Source organism: Equus caballus, chromosome 17 (assembly GCF_041296265.1).
Source record: "Equus caballus isolate H_3958 breed thoroughbred chromosome 17, TB-T2T, whole genome shotgun sequence".
NCBI lineage: Eukaryota > Metazoa > Chordata > Mammalia > Perissodactyla > Equidae > Equus > Equus caballus.
In genome coordinates, this window is record NC_091700.1 from 40,088,842 (window position 1) to 40,108,417 (window position 19,576).

The 19,576-nt window shown below is 38.2% G+C and overlaps 1 protein-coding gene across 1 annotated transcript in view; it reads right to left on the reverse strand.

The window, feature by feature from the left end:
• Positions 1-19,576, reverse strand: part of WDFY2 (WD repeat and FYVE domain containing 2) — a 182,279-nt gene that overhangs the window by 85,765 nt on the left and 76,938 nt on the right. Inside the window, exon 3 of the mRNA XM_014732071.3 lies at positions 8,199-8,272. Coding sequence (XP_014587557.1) covers positions 8,199-8,272 — 74 coding nt within the window. The remainder of the gene's footprint in view (positions 1-8,198; positions 8,273-19,576) is intronic.

Below are 19,576 nucleotides of genomic sequence, written 5' to 3' on the forward strand. Positions count from 1 at the left end.
AAAACCACTTTAGTGAATTATACTATATGAATAAACAGTAAGCAACTGGCATGTCAGCACCCTAGGACTGCATGAATGCATGTATGAATATATATTTCTTATATTTAAGTTCACTGTAACTTACTAGCATAAGCTCAGAAGAGAATGACTACCTAACTAGTCTATAAAAAGAACTCCTCACACTAGAAAGTCCAGTGCCACACAATGATAAAATGACTCAGAAATGGTGGTCTTTTGTGGTAGAAACCATGGTAGAATGAGAGAATCATGAGCTAGAGTAAATAATAGTGAGGTTATGTAACAGTTTAAAAAGAGGCCCTATAGATGCCAGGTCCGCATTTCTCTGAACACAGGACCTCCCAAAACTTTCTTCAAATCCATTCTGTTGACCTCATGATTAGGGTATTATTCACATATGGTATGATTAGGATATTACTCACATATGGCATCACATATGGAAAGCAGGAAAATTCCAGAAGCAACATCAAATTTTCTATAAGAACAAAATTTGGAGTGCTTCCTGATGACTGACAAGTGGGAGTCTGCTGCAGGACTGCTGTCTCTGAGCTGAAAACGGTGAAGGTCTTCAAAAGACTTTCCCTCCAGCAGGAATGGTCTGACCGTACAATCAACTTGGATACAGCTGAGGTGCTTTATTCCTAGGTTATTTGTCATCACTGTAGAATGGGAACTCACCATTTGGGTTCGGTCCCTGTGGGCTCATTATAACTCACGGTAATAAACAACTCATCCAAAACACCTTGTTACATGAAATCTTTTCAGCAATGGCTAGACGCATGGAATAACACAAGCTTCCAATTCATTAGTGACCATCCTAGGGCAATACCTTGCAACTGGGCTGCTCTAGTTGTGTGAAGAAATTGATCTCATATAAGAAGAAAATTTGTCCATGGGCCAGGGAAGACCTAGCTCGGCCACCTCTATCTTGACATGTGAACCACCCAACATATCACTTAATTTAGGGGAGGGTGGCATTAGATGTATAAGAATTAAAGTCCCTTTCAATTCTAATCTTTTCTTATCTCCTCCAAGGGGATTCAATCATCCTCTTTTAATACCTTTGGATAACTCTTCCTGAAGGTACCATATTGCACATTCACAAAATTGTTTCCTAGTCTTAGTCCCAGGTGTATTAAGTTGAATAGTGTCTTCCCAAACTTCATATCCACCTGGAACCTCAAAATGTGATCTTATTTGGAACTAGGGTCTTTGCAGAGGGTAATTAGTTAAAATGAGATTATACTGGATTAGGGTGAGTCCTTAATCCAATGACTGGCGTCTTTATTTAAGAAGGTCATATGAAGATACAGAGACAGAGAGGAAGGTGATGTGAAGATGGAGGCAGGGATTGGAGTGACACATCTACAAGCCAAGGAATGCCAAGGATTTCCAGCCACCATCAGAAGCTAGAAAAAGGCTAAGAAGGATTCTGCCCTAGAGCCTCGAGAAAGAGGAGCCATGCCAAAACCCTGATTTCGGACTTAAACCCCCAAGAACTGTGAGCGAGAGCATGGCCCAGCAGACACCTTGATTTCAGTCTCATAGCTCCCCAAACTGTTAGGACAAATTCTCTTGTTTTAAGGCACCCAGCTCATAGTACTTTGTTATAGCAGCCCTAGGAAAGTAATATACCAGGTATTGATACATTGCAACTGGTAATGAGTCATCTTGCTCTCAAGGCAATATACAAGGACTGTTACAAACACTACAATATCTTGGACCCTCTAAGTATGATAAAACACTTGGAGTTCACAATCTTGTTTATAGTTGATAAAAACAGCTCTGATGATTCTTGGATTTCCTTCTAGTGGATGCTAAGTATTATATTTTCAAAGAGGTAATTTCACCTTTTATTTGAAAAAGTAACATCTTCTCTTAGAGAAACTACATTCCTCTCCCTTGAAACTATAGACCTTCTGGAAGGGGGACATTCTTTCCTTCCCTGTTACAGTAAGAACTCTGCCTGAGTGATTACCATGACCTGTGATACAGATTCCCCATCTGTGAGATTCTGCCAAGACACACACCATTGCGAAATCTACCACATGAAGCAATTTCTGAACATACCATCTAAGGAATACTGCTGGTGAAACAGATGAAAACAGTGATGCTCTTGTAAACTTGTTAGTTTAATTGCAAAATATGAATCTCTAAATAATGATAAATGATGTGAGAAGGCATATTCCTTCAATAATTCCAAAAGTTCCTCAGACTAGAAGTCCTAGCTAAAAAGGGACAATGAAAGGCTTATTAACAACATATTTTAGGGTCCTGAAAACTGTCAGGAATACATTATAGTTCTACTTAAGTTTCTTAGTTGCTTGCTTAATGAATCTCTGTTTATGAATTTCAGGAAGCAGAGCATGGACATCAAATTCTTCTATATGCCCAAACCAGCCATTTAAACAAAGGATTCACTCATGTTGTATCAACTGTGGAGAGCAATTTACCCTGCCAGCTAAGTGCCCAACTTTGGTTTTAGCATCCTGATAATATGAATTGAAATGCCTTCTTTCCTTCATTAAGCAGACATTTTACAAAGTGTCTACAGTGGTCTAGAAACTCTGTTAGGTCACAGACTGAAGCAGACATGATCTCTGTCCTCCAGTATTTCACAGCCTAGTGAAGGAGACAGACCCATAACAAATGAGGCAACATGCTCAGGAGTACTCTAGAAGCACAGGGATAACTGTCTATCAGAAGAGGCAACAGGCAGGGAATGGAAAACCTTTCACAGGAATTCTTTACAGACTCAGGAGTAGCTCCTGGATAGCAGCATGGGGTGAAGAGAAAGCCTGGGCTTCAAGGCACACAGAGTTCCCATCTCCACTGAGAGCTGCTTCTGGCTAAATAAGCTGGAAAAGGCATGTGAACTCTCCAAGCCTTAGTCTTCTTGTCTGAGAAATGTGAGTAATACCACCTACATCATAAGATTACTGTGAAGCTGGAGTGAGGCGATGTATGGAAAGCAGTGCTTGGTACATAGTAGATGCTCAATAAATGTTTAGTTCTCTTTCCTCTTTCAATCCCTTGGATAACTTACGGGAACTAACAGTAATATATGCTGTAAGAATATAATAACCACAGGAACTACCAAAACAACAGCAACAAATCCATACATGATCAATACCATTTATTTTTGTAGAATAATCATGATCCTGACTGCTAACCATTATATACATCAGTCTTTTCCTCTTATCCCAAACTTCCCACAACACATATATGAAAATAATCTTCAGAGAACAGAGATTTTATAATTTTGTGGCCTTGGTCAAAATCTTCAATGACTATGTATTTATCTTCGCAAGATCATCTTGATTATGACTATACTATAGCCATTATTCAGTAGAGTTGGTGAAAATTAGTTTAATGGAAATTCTTTAATTTCTGTGTTGACATTTCCTCACCAGTCAATTACCCTCTTTGAGTATCTTAGAAAGTCTTCCTGTGGTGTGGAGGGGAGATCTTCCCGGTTAGGGATCCAGCTCTTTTACATAATGCTAACTACTCATCCTCCGTCAGGTCCTTCAAAATCAAATCCCACCTTTTATACTTCATACCCCAATAATCCACTTCTCAAACTGGTTCATTTCTCTCCAAACATTTCTAGTCCTTTCTTACTTCTGTATTTCTTTTTTTTTTCCTATGCCATTCATTTTGCCTGAAATAGCTTACCTTCTTATCTTTAGCTAATCAAACCCTAGCCCATCTTCTAAATCCAGCCCATATCCAGTCTCCATGGAGCTGACCAGACCAATCTCTGCCACTTTCCTCTGACCTCACTGCCGTGCCAGTATCACAATCCTTGGTGTCCTGCTCCTTTTGCTGTTATTTTTTTTTTACTTTGTGTTACTTATTTCATAACTTCATTTTTCATTTTTCCCCAAATGAATGATAAGCTCTTTGAAACCAGGAGCCACATGTTAGAACTGAGCATAATCTTTTGCACGTAGTTGATATTTAAATATTTGTTGGTTGTCTAGAATACATGAGGCACCATGATAGAAAATTTTAAATTCCTACTTAAGCATGAATAGCAGTTAGCACAATCTGACTGACTTCTTTAAATATTAAAACCGAACACACTTCTGAAAACTTGAATGAATTAAACTATTGGCACAACTTTTTCCCCTGTAGAAGGCTAACGCCATTGTGAAAAACATTTTGAATAGCAACAGAATTACACAAATAAATTATCTCAGAATTTAAGCAGGTACTTATTACAACCAGCTATATTAAATAATAATAGTTTGTACTTTAGTCAACAACTTATTTAAGAAATTATTCAGTAAGTCTCTAATTTGTACAAGGAACCACACTAAGATCTGCTGGGAGAGGAGATGAAAAAAAAGACTGGCCAAGTCCTAAACACTCAACTCTTTAATGGAGGAGACACACTGAAAAACTTTACAAAACAAAAGTAGTCAATACAATACAGCTAACCTACTGAGTACTGTGTGTGATTTATTTCAATTGGCAGGGCTCAAGAACCATCTGCTTAAAAAAAAGGTGTGTGTGAGGAGACAGAGAACATTGGAAAGAGGCTCGAAAGATATTTGGGACTTTGTAGACCAAGATGGTAGAAGGGGGTTCTGAGGTATAAGACGAGAAAGAACAAAAGGTATAGACATGAAAATATACCTTCATCCCATTTTAGCTCCTCTCAGTAGATGATCTAACTTGCTACTTCATGTGAAAAATAAAACGCCATTCCTCTCTTACATCTTAAAACTCTTGTCTTTCCCTCTATCTCAAAAGTTTCCCCATTCTTGAACCCACATACACTCCTGGTAGGAATGCAAACTGGTGCAGCCACTAGGGAAAACAATATGGAGATTCCTCAAAAGACTAAAATAGAACTACCATATGACCCAACTATCCCACTACTGGGTATCTACCCAAACAACTTGAAATCAACAATCCAAAGTAATATATGCACCCCTAGGTTCATTGTAGCACTATTCACAAGAGCCAAGACATGAAAACAATCCAAGTGCCCATCAACTGATGAATGGATAAAGAAGATGTGGTGTATATATATATACACACACACACACACACACAATGGAATACTACTCAGCCATAAAAAAAGATAAAAATCATCCCATTTGCAACAACATGGATGGACCTGGAGGGAATTATGCTAAGTGAAATAAACCAGACTGAGAAAGACAAACACCAGACGATTTCTCTCATATGTGGAATATAAACAAACACATGGACAAAGAAAACAGTTCAGTGGTTACCCAGGGAAGCGGGCTGAGGGGTGGGCACAGGGGGTGAAGGGGAGCACTTACGTGGTGACAGACAAGAAATAATGTACAACTGAAATTGCACAATGATGTAAACTATTATGAACTCAAATAAAAAAAAAGTTTCCCCATTTTTCCCATAGCTAAATTCTCCAAATTGTTCTCAGCCCTCTTGCCGCTTGTCTACTATTACATCTTGTTTCAGTGCTCACCCTTTCTTTCCTTCCCTTAGGCCAAATTGTTGAAAGAATGGTCTATATTTGTTATCTCTGCTTCATCTCTAATTCACTACTCAGTTACATAAGGGTAACTGCCTCTTAAATCTTTTTTATTCAGTAAAATAAAGTAAAATAAGGATATACTTTCTGATTTCATCCTTTCTTTGTTTTAAATAAGTTAACACGTATTTCTTTTTAAAATTTATTTGCTATATTCAGGGAACAGAGAATGTATAGTCTCTGAATAGGATTTCTCACGTCCAGAAAGTAAACTATTAAACAGCTGAGACTTTAAAGTATTCTCAGTAAAGAGCCTGCTATTGTAGTGATCGATGAGAATTCTGAACCTTAAACATGCTGTTCTCCCAATGCATCTTCCCTAACTCAGAGCTCTTTATAATTCTTCAGATAAGAATAGGTAGGGGACACAATTCGTTTTCTTCAGCAACAAAAAAAGAGGAACTTTTAAGGAAATTATTTCATACAAGCCAGGTCCTTAATCTTTTTTAGAAGATCAAGGTAAGGTAAGGTTTGACATCTCCACACTGTAATGACACACGTAGAGAAGTATCTCAGTCCAGCCCCTGATTTATGTTCTGGTTCTCTGGCAGTTTCATTTACTAGAGAAATAACGGCTAAGATAGTTTCTCCTCTTATATACAATAAATAGCCAAAACTCTTCACAACTTACTTTGCTCACCTTTCTTGTCTTCAAAGTCAAATTTATCAGCATCTATTAACCACCTACGTTGATTTCAGAAATGCAAAGAATCACCCATATTTTATATACATATAAGTCTGTCCATGAACAGGGAGTATTATACATACTTTTCCATGAACTATTGGGTAATATATGGATCTCAGCTCATCTTTTCAGATTTCCTTTGTAACGAAGACTTCAGTTCACTGAACAATCCAATTATTTCCCTTTATTTTTCAAAAATAAATTTATCCCCCCCCACACACCCCTTTCTTAAAACAGCTTTCCTTAAAGTAGACAAAGATCTATATCATAAACCTCTCTTTCGTCCTCCTAAGGAAAAGAGTTTACAGACTTAGCGAATGCATTGGATATTATAGAAACTCCATAAATATTTGTCAACAGGCTGATTTATACCGTCATGCGCCATATAACAATGATTCGGTCAATGACCACATATACAACAGTAGTCCCATAAGATTGGTACCATGTAGCATAGGCGTGTAGTAGGCTATACCATCTAGATTTGTGTAAGTACTCCATGATGTTCACACAATGATGAAATCATCTAACAATGCATTTCTCAGAATGTATCCACATCATTAAGCGATGTATGACTATATTTAACAATACTGTTAAAATTTCCATAAAGGTCACCAAATGTTTTGATTAAAGATCAAATGGAAAATTTCAGGCCCACTTCTAACATTTGCAGGGGTTAGGTGAAGACTACAAATGGAGACCCACATTCCACATGTCTAAATATTTAAAAGTTATATATCAAGTTAAACTATTAAATAAAATAGGGTCTCTTTCTCCAGTCTTGACAAATATACCTTCAACCACCTGGAGGAACAGGTATCAACTTAGAATGCTTAGACTCCTTGAAGTTCCACACCATAGTGTGGTGACATGGGAGGGCCAGCCCATACCCTTCTCATCCTATTCGCCCGTTGATGATTGACACCTTGAGAGGCCTTGTGCACCTCAAACCACTGCACCCTAGCCACCCCTCAGGCCTAAGGGTACACTGACAGGTTTTATCCTCCTCAAGACAGACTCAGGGAAAAGGCCCATGCAGGCCACGGAAGCAGGCTCTAAGCTGTTTGGGGGCAGGAAATTCCAGAGCATGGAAGTGGGCAAAGCGAGGGCTTAGGCGAGGCCCACCCGTTGACCCTCAGATCCTTCATCCTGTGGAGAAGTATGGCCAGAGCAGAGTTCTCTAATTCACAGCTCCCAAAACAGGGTCTCTCTTGCCTGGGACAAAGGCAATACCGGAGAATTTACCAAAATGGAGAATTTGCCAGATCAGTCTTGTTACTAGTTAGTATACCAGTTGAAAATAAATATGTAAAAAGATCATTAAGTAAGTAGTAAAAGCTGAAATTCCAATCTCTAATCACTTCAGTTCCCTCAAGATCTATAATCAAAGGGTCTAATATTTATCTGGATCTACCCTACAGACTAAATCTAGATTCTGTGCTCTCTTTAAAATTCATACACATTTACAGAATTCTATTCATACCAGAGGGAGTTAAGAAGACAACGAGGAGGAGAAGAGAGAGGGGAAGGGGGAGAACACCGAGTATCAAAGACAAGATGAGACATGCAGGTCTAAACGAAGACATTTCCCTTGTGTCTGTCACTTGTGTGGGGAAGCATATGACATCATGATTAGCCATCTGATCAAAGCTGCTAGACTCACAGCTTGCTCTCACTAATGCACAGAATCATGCAGTTCACTCATTGACCTCATAATGCCCCTATTCTAGCCACTGGGTTACCTGGTAAGTCAAGCTGAATCTTGTCAGCATTTAAGTTGAGACTTATGACAGCTCTCCCTACACCTCACCATAATTTGCTGGACTGCAGTTTCCACTTTACTAGCAAGGAAATCAATTTGTTAATTTGAAAAAAACTAATAAATAATTCTTATCACAATACATATACACATACTCCACAGGAAGGGAAGTATTTCAACTGGAAATCTTATTTATGTGTACTTACTGAGATTGTACCATTGTCTAGACCTATGGACAGTCTTCTTGTTTCCGGGTTAAAAGACATGCATGAACATGGAGCTGAAAGAAATGAACATGTTGATGAAATTAACAAAACGATGATTCTCATCGATTCAGGAGTGACTAACTAAAAGTGTGTGACTATTTTTTTCCCACTATTTCCTGCAAAACAGTGCATTTAACTCCCACTCACCAAAAAATAAAAACAGTAATTTTATAACCAACCCCTAGTTCTTCAGTTATCCTTTTAATGAATATAACAAATAAGATATTCTCAAACTGGACAAGTTCCAACAGACTTGGTCTCAGCTGTTCTGTCAATATCAAGCCTAAATTTGCCTGACTAATTAACAATATTTTGTGCTGTGTAATCCCTTCATCACCAATCTCTTCCACTCAAACTCCATCTTTAGTAGAAATGATCTATCCTTTCCGAACTAGGGAAACAAAAGATCTTACTACCCCTCCTCCCTTCCCACATACACATACACACACTAGTATAGAAATCTGTTTTTTGATTCAGAATTGATTTCGGGCATGTAGACTGTGAGAAGTCTTGTATTCTCAGCATTCAAGAGATATGCTGGAGGTTGTTGAATGAAAAAAGACTGAGGATTTGTCTCAATCTGAAGAGAACCAACTTGACACAGGGCCAGGCTCTACTGGAAAGAAATCATCAGGTGAGTCAGTTCACCCAGTCCTGGATGGGGCCTCCCTGTCTGCAAGAACCTGAGCCTGAGTTCACCTGTGACTGAGTAAATTTAGCATGCTTGGAAGCCACCTGTGGCCAAGAAGTGCTTGCTAAACAGTCACCTTCCGGGTCCCTGCCTTCTCTATGATTGCTTGTAAGAATAGGGGCCTTTTGACAATTTACCCTATGCTGAAATAGTCTTTCTACAGAGGCCAACACAATTTTTAAATTTCTGCCCCAGCTTCACAGTAGCCCTGTGGATCATGAACTACCCACCATCATAATCACAATCAGTATCAAGTATTTTTATTCTTACGTTTCAGTTATGATTAGATGTCTTACCCAAGGTCACACAGGAAAAAAAAGTTGGAGAAGGTTCAAAGACATAATTCAAATACAGTCCTATTTTCAAACAACCAACTTAGATTATCTTTAAACTATCAAAGAACTTGAAGTTCTACAAACAGAATCATTGCATAAACACATCATTTAGTAACATTTTTTCATTTTCTATAAAAGGGCCCTGAACAACAACAAAAAAAGACCTTCTGAACTGCATGAAGTATTTCCTTTTTTCTAACATTCAATCATGATATGATCAGAAAATGGACTCATACGAAAAACAATTTTCCCCCAAAACTTCCACCAGTATGCCAGAATATCTTCTCTTGGTTTGGCCACAAAATTAAGCTAGATTGCCATAAGTACACTGATGAAAAAAGCAGTCAAATGACATCTAATGCACTGCCCTAAGAAAGTCAGTCTTACTCACCCTTGGTCTACACTATGTTGACACAATTTCTACACAGATGCTAAGATGCCAGGTCTCATAATCCCTTAACATGTGTGCAGAATTAAAATCTAATGATTTCATGGAAAATTATCATGTGAGCTGAAAAAAGCAAAAGAAAAAATACATTGTGATTACAACCACATAAAGTAGATACACACATAAAAATATATATGGAAAAACTAAACAGTTCTTGTGTTCAACTAACAAGATTATTTCTATAACACTGTCTTTACTCTTATTATTTTGCTATTCTTGTTAAAAAGTTTAAATAGCTAATGATTTAAGATAAAAGTCTGAGCATATGAAAACTCGAGTGCAGCGCAAAAGGCTAGAGACTAGTCAAGAATACCCTTATCACTTAGCTGCCTCCTGACCATATTAAAAGTATTTTCTGTGTGATTCCCTCCAAACTTCATATCTGGTTATGTAATAGTTAGAAAATCCACTGATCTTTGAATGTGATTTAAAAGACGTTTTTTACAATATTGCACAGGTTACCCTTCAATCTACATTGCTATTTCTTTTCTTTTTTTTTCTTTTTAGGAAGATTAGCCTTGAGCTAACATCTGCTGCCAATTCTTTTTTTTTTTTTTTTTTGCTGAGGAAGACTGGCCCTGAGCTAACATCTGTGCCCATCTTCCTCTACTTTATATGTGGGACGCCTGCCACAGCATGGCTTGACAAGTGGTGCCATGTGCATACCCAGGATCCGAACCGGCAAACCCCGGGCTACCAAAGCAGAACGTGCAAACTTAACCACTGCGCCACCAGGCTGGTCCCACATGGCTATTTCTTTATTCCTCACTTTTTCTCGCATTTACTAAATTTCCTATTATTCTTTCAATGAAAACTTAGAATGCTTACTATGTTCCAGGCATGTGATACAATGATATATAAAGTATTACAGCTGCCATTAATGAATTTATAGATTGTGACACCAACTATATATAGGAACTATAACACTTGTCCCCAGTGTCACCTCCTTATTTCATATCACTTTATGTTGATAGTAAGAATCACCACCAGAATTCAAAAGGAAAAGACCTTTCCTACAAAGGACCAGAAATTCTCTTGTTCTAGAACCACTATGGTTGAACCTAAGATGGTTCTAGACAGCGGAATGCCAGAGCTAGAGAGCATAATTAGCTCTTCAAAGAGGCATTATGGTAAAACCCTAAGCAAACCAGGAGGAGGGGGAAGACTTCTAGTAGGTGAGCCTTATGATGTTCCTCAAACCTGTTCCCAACTGTGACTCTCATAGGAATAGGCCCTGGGTTGGTTACCCATAGACCCTGCGGGGCCAAGGAGGCAGGGAGTGAATTGAAAAGAATATTAATGACCATCTTTGTTGTTACAGTAAATGTCTTTCCTTTTGAGGTTCGGGGGAAGTAGACAGATTGACACAGAGATTCTTCTAACCTTAACTCACCAGAAATTAACAAAAAAGCAACCTCTGAAAGCATAGTGCCATGGCCCATACAAAATGGGCTTCTATCCATGCAAGGAAATATCAAAGTGGCAAAACTGTTGGGGAAGGATAATAAGACAGTAAGTTAATAGTAATTCTGGCCAAATGGTAAAAGGAATCCTTTGGCAGGAAGAATAAAGGAGGAAACAAACAAAACATGATTTAAGAGAAATATGTGTAGCTGGGTTGCAAAAACGTGATGTTTCACAAGTAAGAATTCAGCTTTAAATGCTGTAAAACTAATAATTCACAAGTCAATAAAGAAATATTGGTCTCTCTGACAGCTGAAAGTTCAGGTTAGAGATGAAGCGGTTGAGAGACCATTCTATTCTTCCACCTTAAAACTACCTTCTCGAAAGGCTGCGTGAAGTGGCTGACCAGAACTATAAAATTACAACACAGCTCCCCTCGACTGGCTTCCTCTATCAAAACTGCATCCCTGATCTCTAGATGATATAAATACAGCAAGATACAAAACCTAAAGATATATTTATTCCCTTCACCTTTAACTCTTTCCCATGAGAAAGGATAACCACACCAAGTAAGCTTTGTGGGGTGAGCCCCGACTTGCCAAGGCCTCCCACATTATTACATTATACATAGTTTGCTTGAGACGGCTCCTACACAAACCCAATAAATGAAATTCAAGACCTTGTAAATGGTCTTGTTGATGTTATATCCTAGCTTTCTATTTTTTCTTCCCAACATTTTCATTAAAACCTGAAAAAAACCTGACCACAGTTTCTCAATAAAATAGTAAAAAAGTTCATTTTCCATACTATCTGATTAAAATTTTCCATCTCCCTTTTCTGTCTCAGACTCATGACAGTCAAAAGAAGTATATTTGGCAAAATTTTAGGAAGCAAGATAATGAAAGGCACAACTCAGAAAAGAAATTTGTGCTGGTCTATGGGTAATGGGAAATAATATTCTCTTACGTTAGTATCAGGACTTTAGACCTTGATGGCCTGTCAAAATTTTATTTTTAAAATTAAACACTTTCATACCACTGAGGTTTTGGTTTTTGTTTTAAATGAAATCTTTGTAGTTTCAGGCAAGCACTCACCTTAAAGTTTAGGAAAAACTAAAATAAAGAGAAGCCCCAGTCTGAGTGATTATATTAATGGCCATATAATTTGAAGGGGGAAAAGTTCAAGAGAGATGAGCCCCAAACAAAGGAACTCAAGAGACCAACCTCAACAGAGTCAATAATTAAGTGGATTAGAAGGAAACTGGCTACTTGTATTTCTAACACTTTTATCCCATAGGTATTCTTAAAAAAAATATTGCTCTTGCTTTTTAAAAAAATGTAGATGAGAGGAGGCATTCTCAAAATACTTCTATTTTGGGGAAAGTTTCCTTGTTTCTATTATCTACATCTATAACTCTTTCATTTTATGACTAGTTTATTTTCTGTTCTTTGCTGAATGGTTAAACTTTGCTCAAATAAACACCAGTTTCACTGAAGGTTAAGCTGTGGATTTCAATCACACTGACTGCTTTACAATGATAAAGGCATTATTTGGCAGGAGACACTAATCTTCATAAGATGTTCTGGTGGGAACTTTAAAACTAAATAAACAATGGTATTTCCATGAACCAAACTCCAGGTGTTAAAGGCATCCTGGTGAAGTTAAACGTAGGACCCCATGAAGAGGGCCTTGAACAGAGCCTTCAAGGAGCACTCCACCACCACAAGGCAAAGATTTAATTCATTTACTTCATGGACACTATTTTATTCAGCCCTATTTGTCACAAGATAATATTTATTAGGTTTACAATCTTTAACCCATGCTTTACTTTATTAAGAACACTTATATTTAGGACTTTAATTGCCTAACATTAAAAAGCATTTTTCATTTATTTAATGCATTCTACTAATCATTTTTTTTTTACTTCATCAACAAAACTACAATGAATTAGGAGTGGTCATTTTTGCTCCCAGACAACCTTTAAGTTACAACTACAAGTTTAACTAAGTATAATACATTTTAAAATACCCTGTCATATGAAAATCAAACAAGAGTATGCTAAGCAAATGCTGTAATTACTCAGATTAATTAGTATCTGTTATCTTTAGTTTAGATCATCTGTTTTCCTTCATTTCTGTTAAAAATCAGAAGTTTCTTTGGTACCTTTTCTTACTAGTAAATACAGAAGCAAAAGATCAGATTACGTTACTATTTTTGAAAATGTAAAGAATAAAAACAATGAGTTGTTTTTACAATGGTTCCATAGTATAATCAATACCAAAAAGAAGCCAACAAAGGAGCAACACACTTCACAACTAGCAACAAGGAGTTATTTGAAATAAGGTATAAATTAAAACAGTAAGATAAGCATTTCCCACTTATACACATATCCCCCAGGCTGCCAAGAAATTTTCTCAACTGAGTTAAACATGTCTAAAGTCACCAAAACAATCACTGCCTTATGAAAACAGAACTGCCAAATTCATTATTTTTAAACATCTATCTATCACTAATCTATTCACATGAATTTTCCCCTGAACTCCAATAAACCCAGGAGAAGAGGTGAGAGCCACGAACCAGCTCCATACACAGTCCTAAACTACTGAAAGGTCTCCTTTGACCTCAACAATGGGAAAATTAACACTTGCAATCACATACAAAATAACTCATTTCCATCCCACATATAAAGCATATGAACATATCAATCATTTTAATTTTCTAAATCCTCAATATCAAGTTATCTGTTGCGGTAAGATGACAGTCCCCAAAAATGAAAACAAGGAAACCAATCCAGCCACAACCTCAGAAACTAGCCAATCTTTCCTACTCCCTATGAGTTAAGACCAGCAATGACAGCATATATTGCTAAACACCAAGAACCTGAGAGTATTTTACAAATACTTACTTAATGTACCTCATAACAAAAACATTTCTGCAAATTTTTTTTTTTTTAAGAGTGTGGATGCTGAAGTTCTGGTTCTTATTCTGTTTTGTTTTAAAGATTTTATTTTTCCTTTTTCTCTCAAAGCCCTCCGGGTACATAGTTGTGTATTTTTAGCTGTGGGTCCTTCTAGCTGTGACATGTGGGACGCCGCCTCAGCATGGCTTGACGAGGAGTGCCATGTCTGCGCCCAGGATTCGAACCAGCGAAACCCTGGGCCACCGAAGCAGAGCGCGGGAACTTAACCACTCGGCCATGGGGCTGGGCCCCATTTCTGCAAATTTGAGGTCAAAGAAAATGAAGAGTTTATCTGTCAGGCTTCAGAGCAGGGAAAACGTAAAGGACTTGCCCGAAGAGACTCAGCAAATTGGCAGCAAAAATGAAAACTGAATTCCAGTTTCCCACCCAGGCACAGGTTCTAACCTATAATTTTGAGAACTCCAATCTTAAACAATGCATATTTTTGGGTGAATTTAAGGTAAAGAGTACAATTATGTTCAAATTTCATCGCTCTATTTGTCTTAACTAAGAGACTTCATTTAATGCATTCTCTACCTCATTTCACAAAGAATTTGAAATGGCTTAAAAAGCAGATACAATAAAACTGAACAATAGAAATAAGCAAAAAGTCATGACTAAGGAAAATATACATAAGAACAGAAAGAAAATGAGAATAAAGATCTGCTGGGAAATGTCATAGGTACCATATTTCATATTATCCATAAGGACAAAGTCCTAGGTCTTTAGAGCTATTCTCCCAACCTTTTTCACTTCAAGATAAATACAGAAAATTAGATTTGAACAGTCACTAGAGTAAACGGAAGAGATTGCTAGGGCCCAGATGACTGGGTCCCCGACCAGGTAAGGGGATCAGTTCCCAGGGCCTGTAATCCATTTGGATCATGTTAGTATGCTGTAGCACAAAGGTTGGGAAGTTCTGCCTTAGAGAAAGCCAAGGGTTTCTAGCCCTCAGATCTAAAAACTATTCCCCCTTAGTGCTTCTTCCAAGGGGCACTGAGCATTATGGTAGACAATTACTTCAAAGCCAGCCATAAGGCATTTCCTATATGTACACATCAGTATGAGCTGAGAGCACAACGACCGAAGGCATTTCTGCAGAGGGCTAACACAAAGCGGGAAAACTCAGAATACAGATGAATAACTGGACCGCACATCCTTCATGCTGCCCTCCATAAATAGCCTTTCTCTCAACCAGGCTTTTGATAAAAACTGGGAAGCAGACAGTCTAAAATTATGTTTTTCATTGAGAACTAGAGTTGCTATACTTTAAAAGTTAGCAAAGCAAATAGTAAAGTGGCCACACGTGTGAAAACTGAGGCACCCAATCACAACTTCAGACTGGGCAAATGCCATCCCACAAGGCCAAGGCAGAGAGCTGGAAATAGGACAAAACAGGTCATTTTATTACTATGTTAGGTGCACCTTTTACTTGTAATTATCTCTAAAAAACTGTCTCCTGTTTTGCTTTAAGGACAAATTCATAAACACTTAGAGCCAAAGTAAACTCCACCTGCCTGTCTTGGCAACAAGAGAACCCACAGAGGTTTTCCAATTGTCCAACACACCCTCAGTCCTGAGGCTCCGGCCCTCTTAGCCTCGGATTCACTACATCTTTGGCAGCCATGTTGTTTTACCTATTCTCCATACTCACAGAGAAAAGTTGGCAATAAAGGCCTAGACACGATACCCAATACTTTAATAGAGTAAGAAAAATCTCAAACACCTGCCACCCTGGCTCCTGCTTGAGCTCTCTGCTCCATTCCTTTGTCTGATCCCAGGAATGGCAAACCTAGTTGGTAAAGTAAATCTAAAATAACTCAACCATGAAAATAGGAATGCCTGTGCTTTTCATGTTTTTTTTTTTCTCTGTAATGTAATGCAAATGTGGTGGTTGAAATAGTATCAGTTAGAAGCCTGGAACAAATAATCACATTTATGGCTACAACTGAAACCTCAACTCTGTACTCTCAGAAAGGCCCCTCTCTGGTTTCCAAGCTCAGGCAGGTCCCAGTTGCAGAGGTTGTAACTTGATCTTGTCACAGGCAATAAGCAGCCACTACGTGAGATAGGTCAAGAGGGAATTAAGTTTTTAAAAGAATATTTGATAAGAAAATGCTCTTATTTCTCACTCATCCATAAAAACCAGCTTAATAGGGAACTAAAAAACAAGTTACCAGCCACCGCAAATTTTCTATAGACAGCAGGGGTTTTAAATGGACCTTCCTCTGGGAGCCTCTGTGACCATGTTCCCATTACGCCTATTTCTCATGTTCTAACACTCCCCATGCATCATGGGTGGTACTTATTTTAGGTCTGTCTTCCTCACCAGGCTGTACACAACATGAAGACAGAAATCACCTCCCGTATTTAACCAGTATATCCTTAGTACATTGCACAGTGTTTGATACAGAAGAAATATTTAAAATTTGTTGAGTTGTTGAAGGAAATTAAAGAAAACAGGATGAATATTTCTTTCTGCTTTTCCTCTTTACTTGCCCTCACTTTTCCCAGACTATTTTCAGCTCAACACCACAGTGGCACCAATAGGGACGTGGCTCAGTTCTTTCTCTTTAAAGATACAGAGATCCAGGAGAAACTGAACAGAGAGGAATCAGGAGGTGTACACTCCGGGCTAGGCTGAGTTAGACACTTGCAGCCATCAGTAACAGAAACCCACCGGAGTGAACTTCCGCACCGATGGGCATATCCAGTAAGGGGGGTATCTCTTGAACTCAAAGGCAGGAGCAGAGCCAGGCTTCTGGGTGTCAGAAGGAAGAGGAGGAAAATGTTCAGGAATCATTTGCTCAGACTTCTCTCCCTCTGGAGCCAAGTGGTCCTTCCTCCCTGATTCACACTTCTTTTAAGCAGATCTGCTTTCACTGTTGCTTTACGCACTCAAATGCCTTCCAGCTGTAGGGTTTACATGTTCCCAATTCAAGGGACCAGCTGAGCATTTCCTACTCCAAATTCTACATTCCTGGGAAAATCAGATTGGCTCAGAGGCAAACAGCCTTAACCAGGCAAGTCTGGTTTCTCCGGGCTCCCTCCTAGAGGGGAAGTGGGAGCTTTCTCAGAAAAGACAGGGTATAAGGACACCCCCCAAAGCAGCGGCTGTGTTTCTGATCATGATGTGTCAGCTTCTCATCTCTCTCTTGTCTGCCACTCCCCCAAGCTCGCACAGCCTTATCACACTGTTCCTTTCAGGCTCACTCCCAGCCTTCAAACTTAGCCTTCACTATTCATTCTTTCTCATCTAATGCCTCCCACTCACTTAACCTCCACTAAACTTTAAATTCTTTTCAATGTTACAGAAAATTACTATCCTACCCAGAACATGACAATTACTATATTAAAAAGTATTTAATGGACAAAATAAACAAGCCATATATTACATGTATATTTTCTTTGCTTTTTCTAGATTTGGAATACTACTTATTATACACCACTATAAACACACAATACGGTCATATCTGCCTTGTGGTGTCCATATTATAGCCTCCAGATATACTGTACCTTTTCACTTATTTTGTAACTAAAACCACATAACAGTTATTTAAGGATAACACCAAGTAAACTCTTAACAAAACACCTTTCAATAGAAAGTACTGCAAAACAGCTCCTCGGAAACTCAAATCTATTTCAGGTTATCTAACCGACCGAAAATGTAGCTTATTTCCTCATGCAATAAGACTCTGCTGTTCTCAAGTTAAACAAAACTTAAATTCTTGCTCAGAGAGCAGTCGCCATATCATTTGAATGCATGATTCCTAAGACCATAAAAGCCAATTTCTGACCAAATATGAAGAACATAGCCTTTTGTTTTTTACCTCTCCATGGTGGTGGCGCAATCCAACAATGAAAGATTATGGAAATCATCTTGACTTATGCGCCTTGTTCATCTGCAAATTCTGGCACCCAGCTCAACGGCCTATACATAATAGGTGCACAGTAAACGTTTCATTGACCCGAATGTGTACTTATATCCATGTATTTACAAATCAACACTATATATGCATGAGGCTTTACATGTGTTCATACAAGCACGAGTAAATAGATCAGCATGTTGCCTATAATGCCACAAGACAATTTTTTCAAACTTTAAAGTACATTCAAATCACCTAGGGATCTTACTAAAATGCAGATTCTGATTCAGTAGATCTGGGGTAGAACCCAATATTTGCATTTCTACTAAGTTCTTGGGTGTCTCTGATGCTGCTGGTCCACAGAAGACATTTTAATAGCAAAGTAATTTCGTTTTTACTCCTTTTAGTAGAAGGCCATCGGCAAAGTATGCAAATAATTAGAGGGTCCTCCTTCTCAAAGCTGTGTTCAGTCATTAAGAAAATGGATGATAAGGTTCTCAGGGAAGCTCATGTTTATTATTGGATTCAAGTCTTCAGTAAGTATATATTTATTGAGCACCAAAGTCAGGTGCAGGAGCTATGGCAGACTTTAGTCATTCTTGCCTACAGTTTAATAAACAATGAAAATGCAACTAGAGGCTTTTCTGTATTCTCAGTGATATTCAAATAAAAAGAACATTAGAGAAGACACCAAAATGTATATGCGGAAGGAGAGGAGTAAACAATTGCTTAGGACCCTGTGTCTTCATGAGGTTCCCATTAATGTTCATCTCAAGAAGATTCCTTGCCCACTATCCTCAAGCCCTCATCATTCTGCCCAGGTCTGCCTCTCCTCCATCTTCACAGTTATGGGAGTGACAGGTCTCTGGGGTCAACTTTAACTTGCTGGACTACAGACTTTCCCCACATCTTCCAGCTAGATATTGCATCAGGTTTGATGAAAAAGCAAGACCATAGGTAAGACTAGTTATACCACTTAAAAATCAGGAAAAACATCAATCAGAGAATTCCCTTCTCTTTCCATTTACCTAAGCCCTCATCATTGCCACAGCTTAAAAAGAAAGTTCACTGAGGGCCCTTGCTGTATAATGGTGTCTACTGGAGACACAATAAGTAAGGGGAGAGTAAGTACTCAGAATTACAAGAAGTTCCTTCTTCCTTAACATAAGGGAGAATACTTGGTTCAGCTTCGGGGTTATCTATTTACCACAAAATTCTAAAGACATGCAAAACTCAAAGATAATTTGAAAATCACAGAAAACCATTACATCCTTAATAATTCATTTGTTCATAAACAGGCAAAATTGCTGTTTAAGTTATAACAGTATTCTTTTGCCAGAGGCATAAACCTTATCAGAGCCACAATGTGCATGAATTTCTCTGAGCTATTCACTGCGGCAATATTTCTCAAACTGGGAAACTTGTATCAGGGAAGAGGTGCGCGCTGCAGCAAGCCAGGGGACCTGAGCCCAAACAACAAACCTGAGGGATTTTTCTAGGGTGTCAATTTTAATTAAGATTTGAAGGAAGGAGAGTAAGGGAAATGTTTAATAATATAACTTATAATGAATTTAAATAATTATTTTATACTTAAGTAAACATGGAATAGGATGCC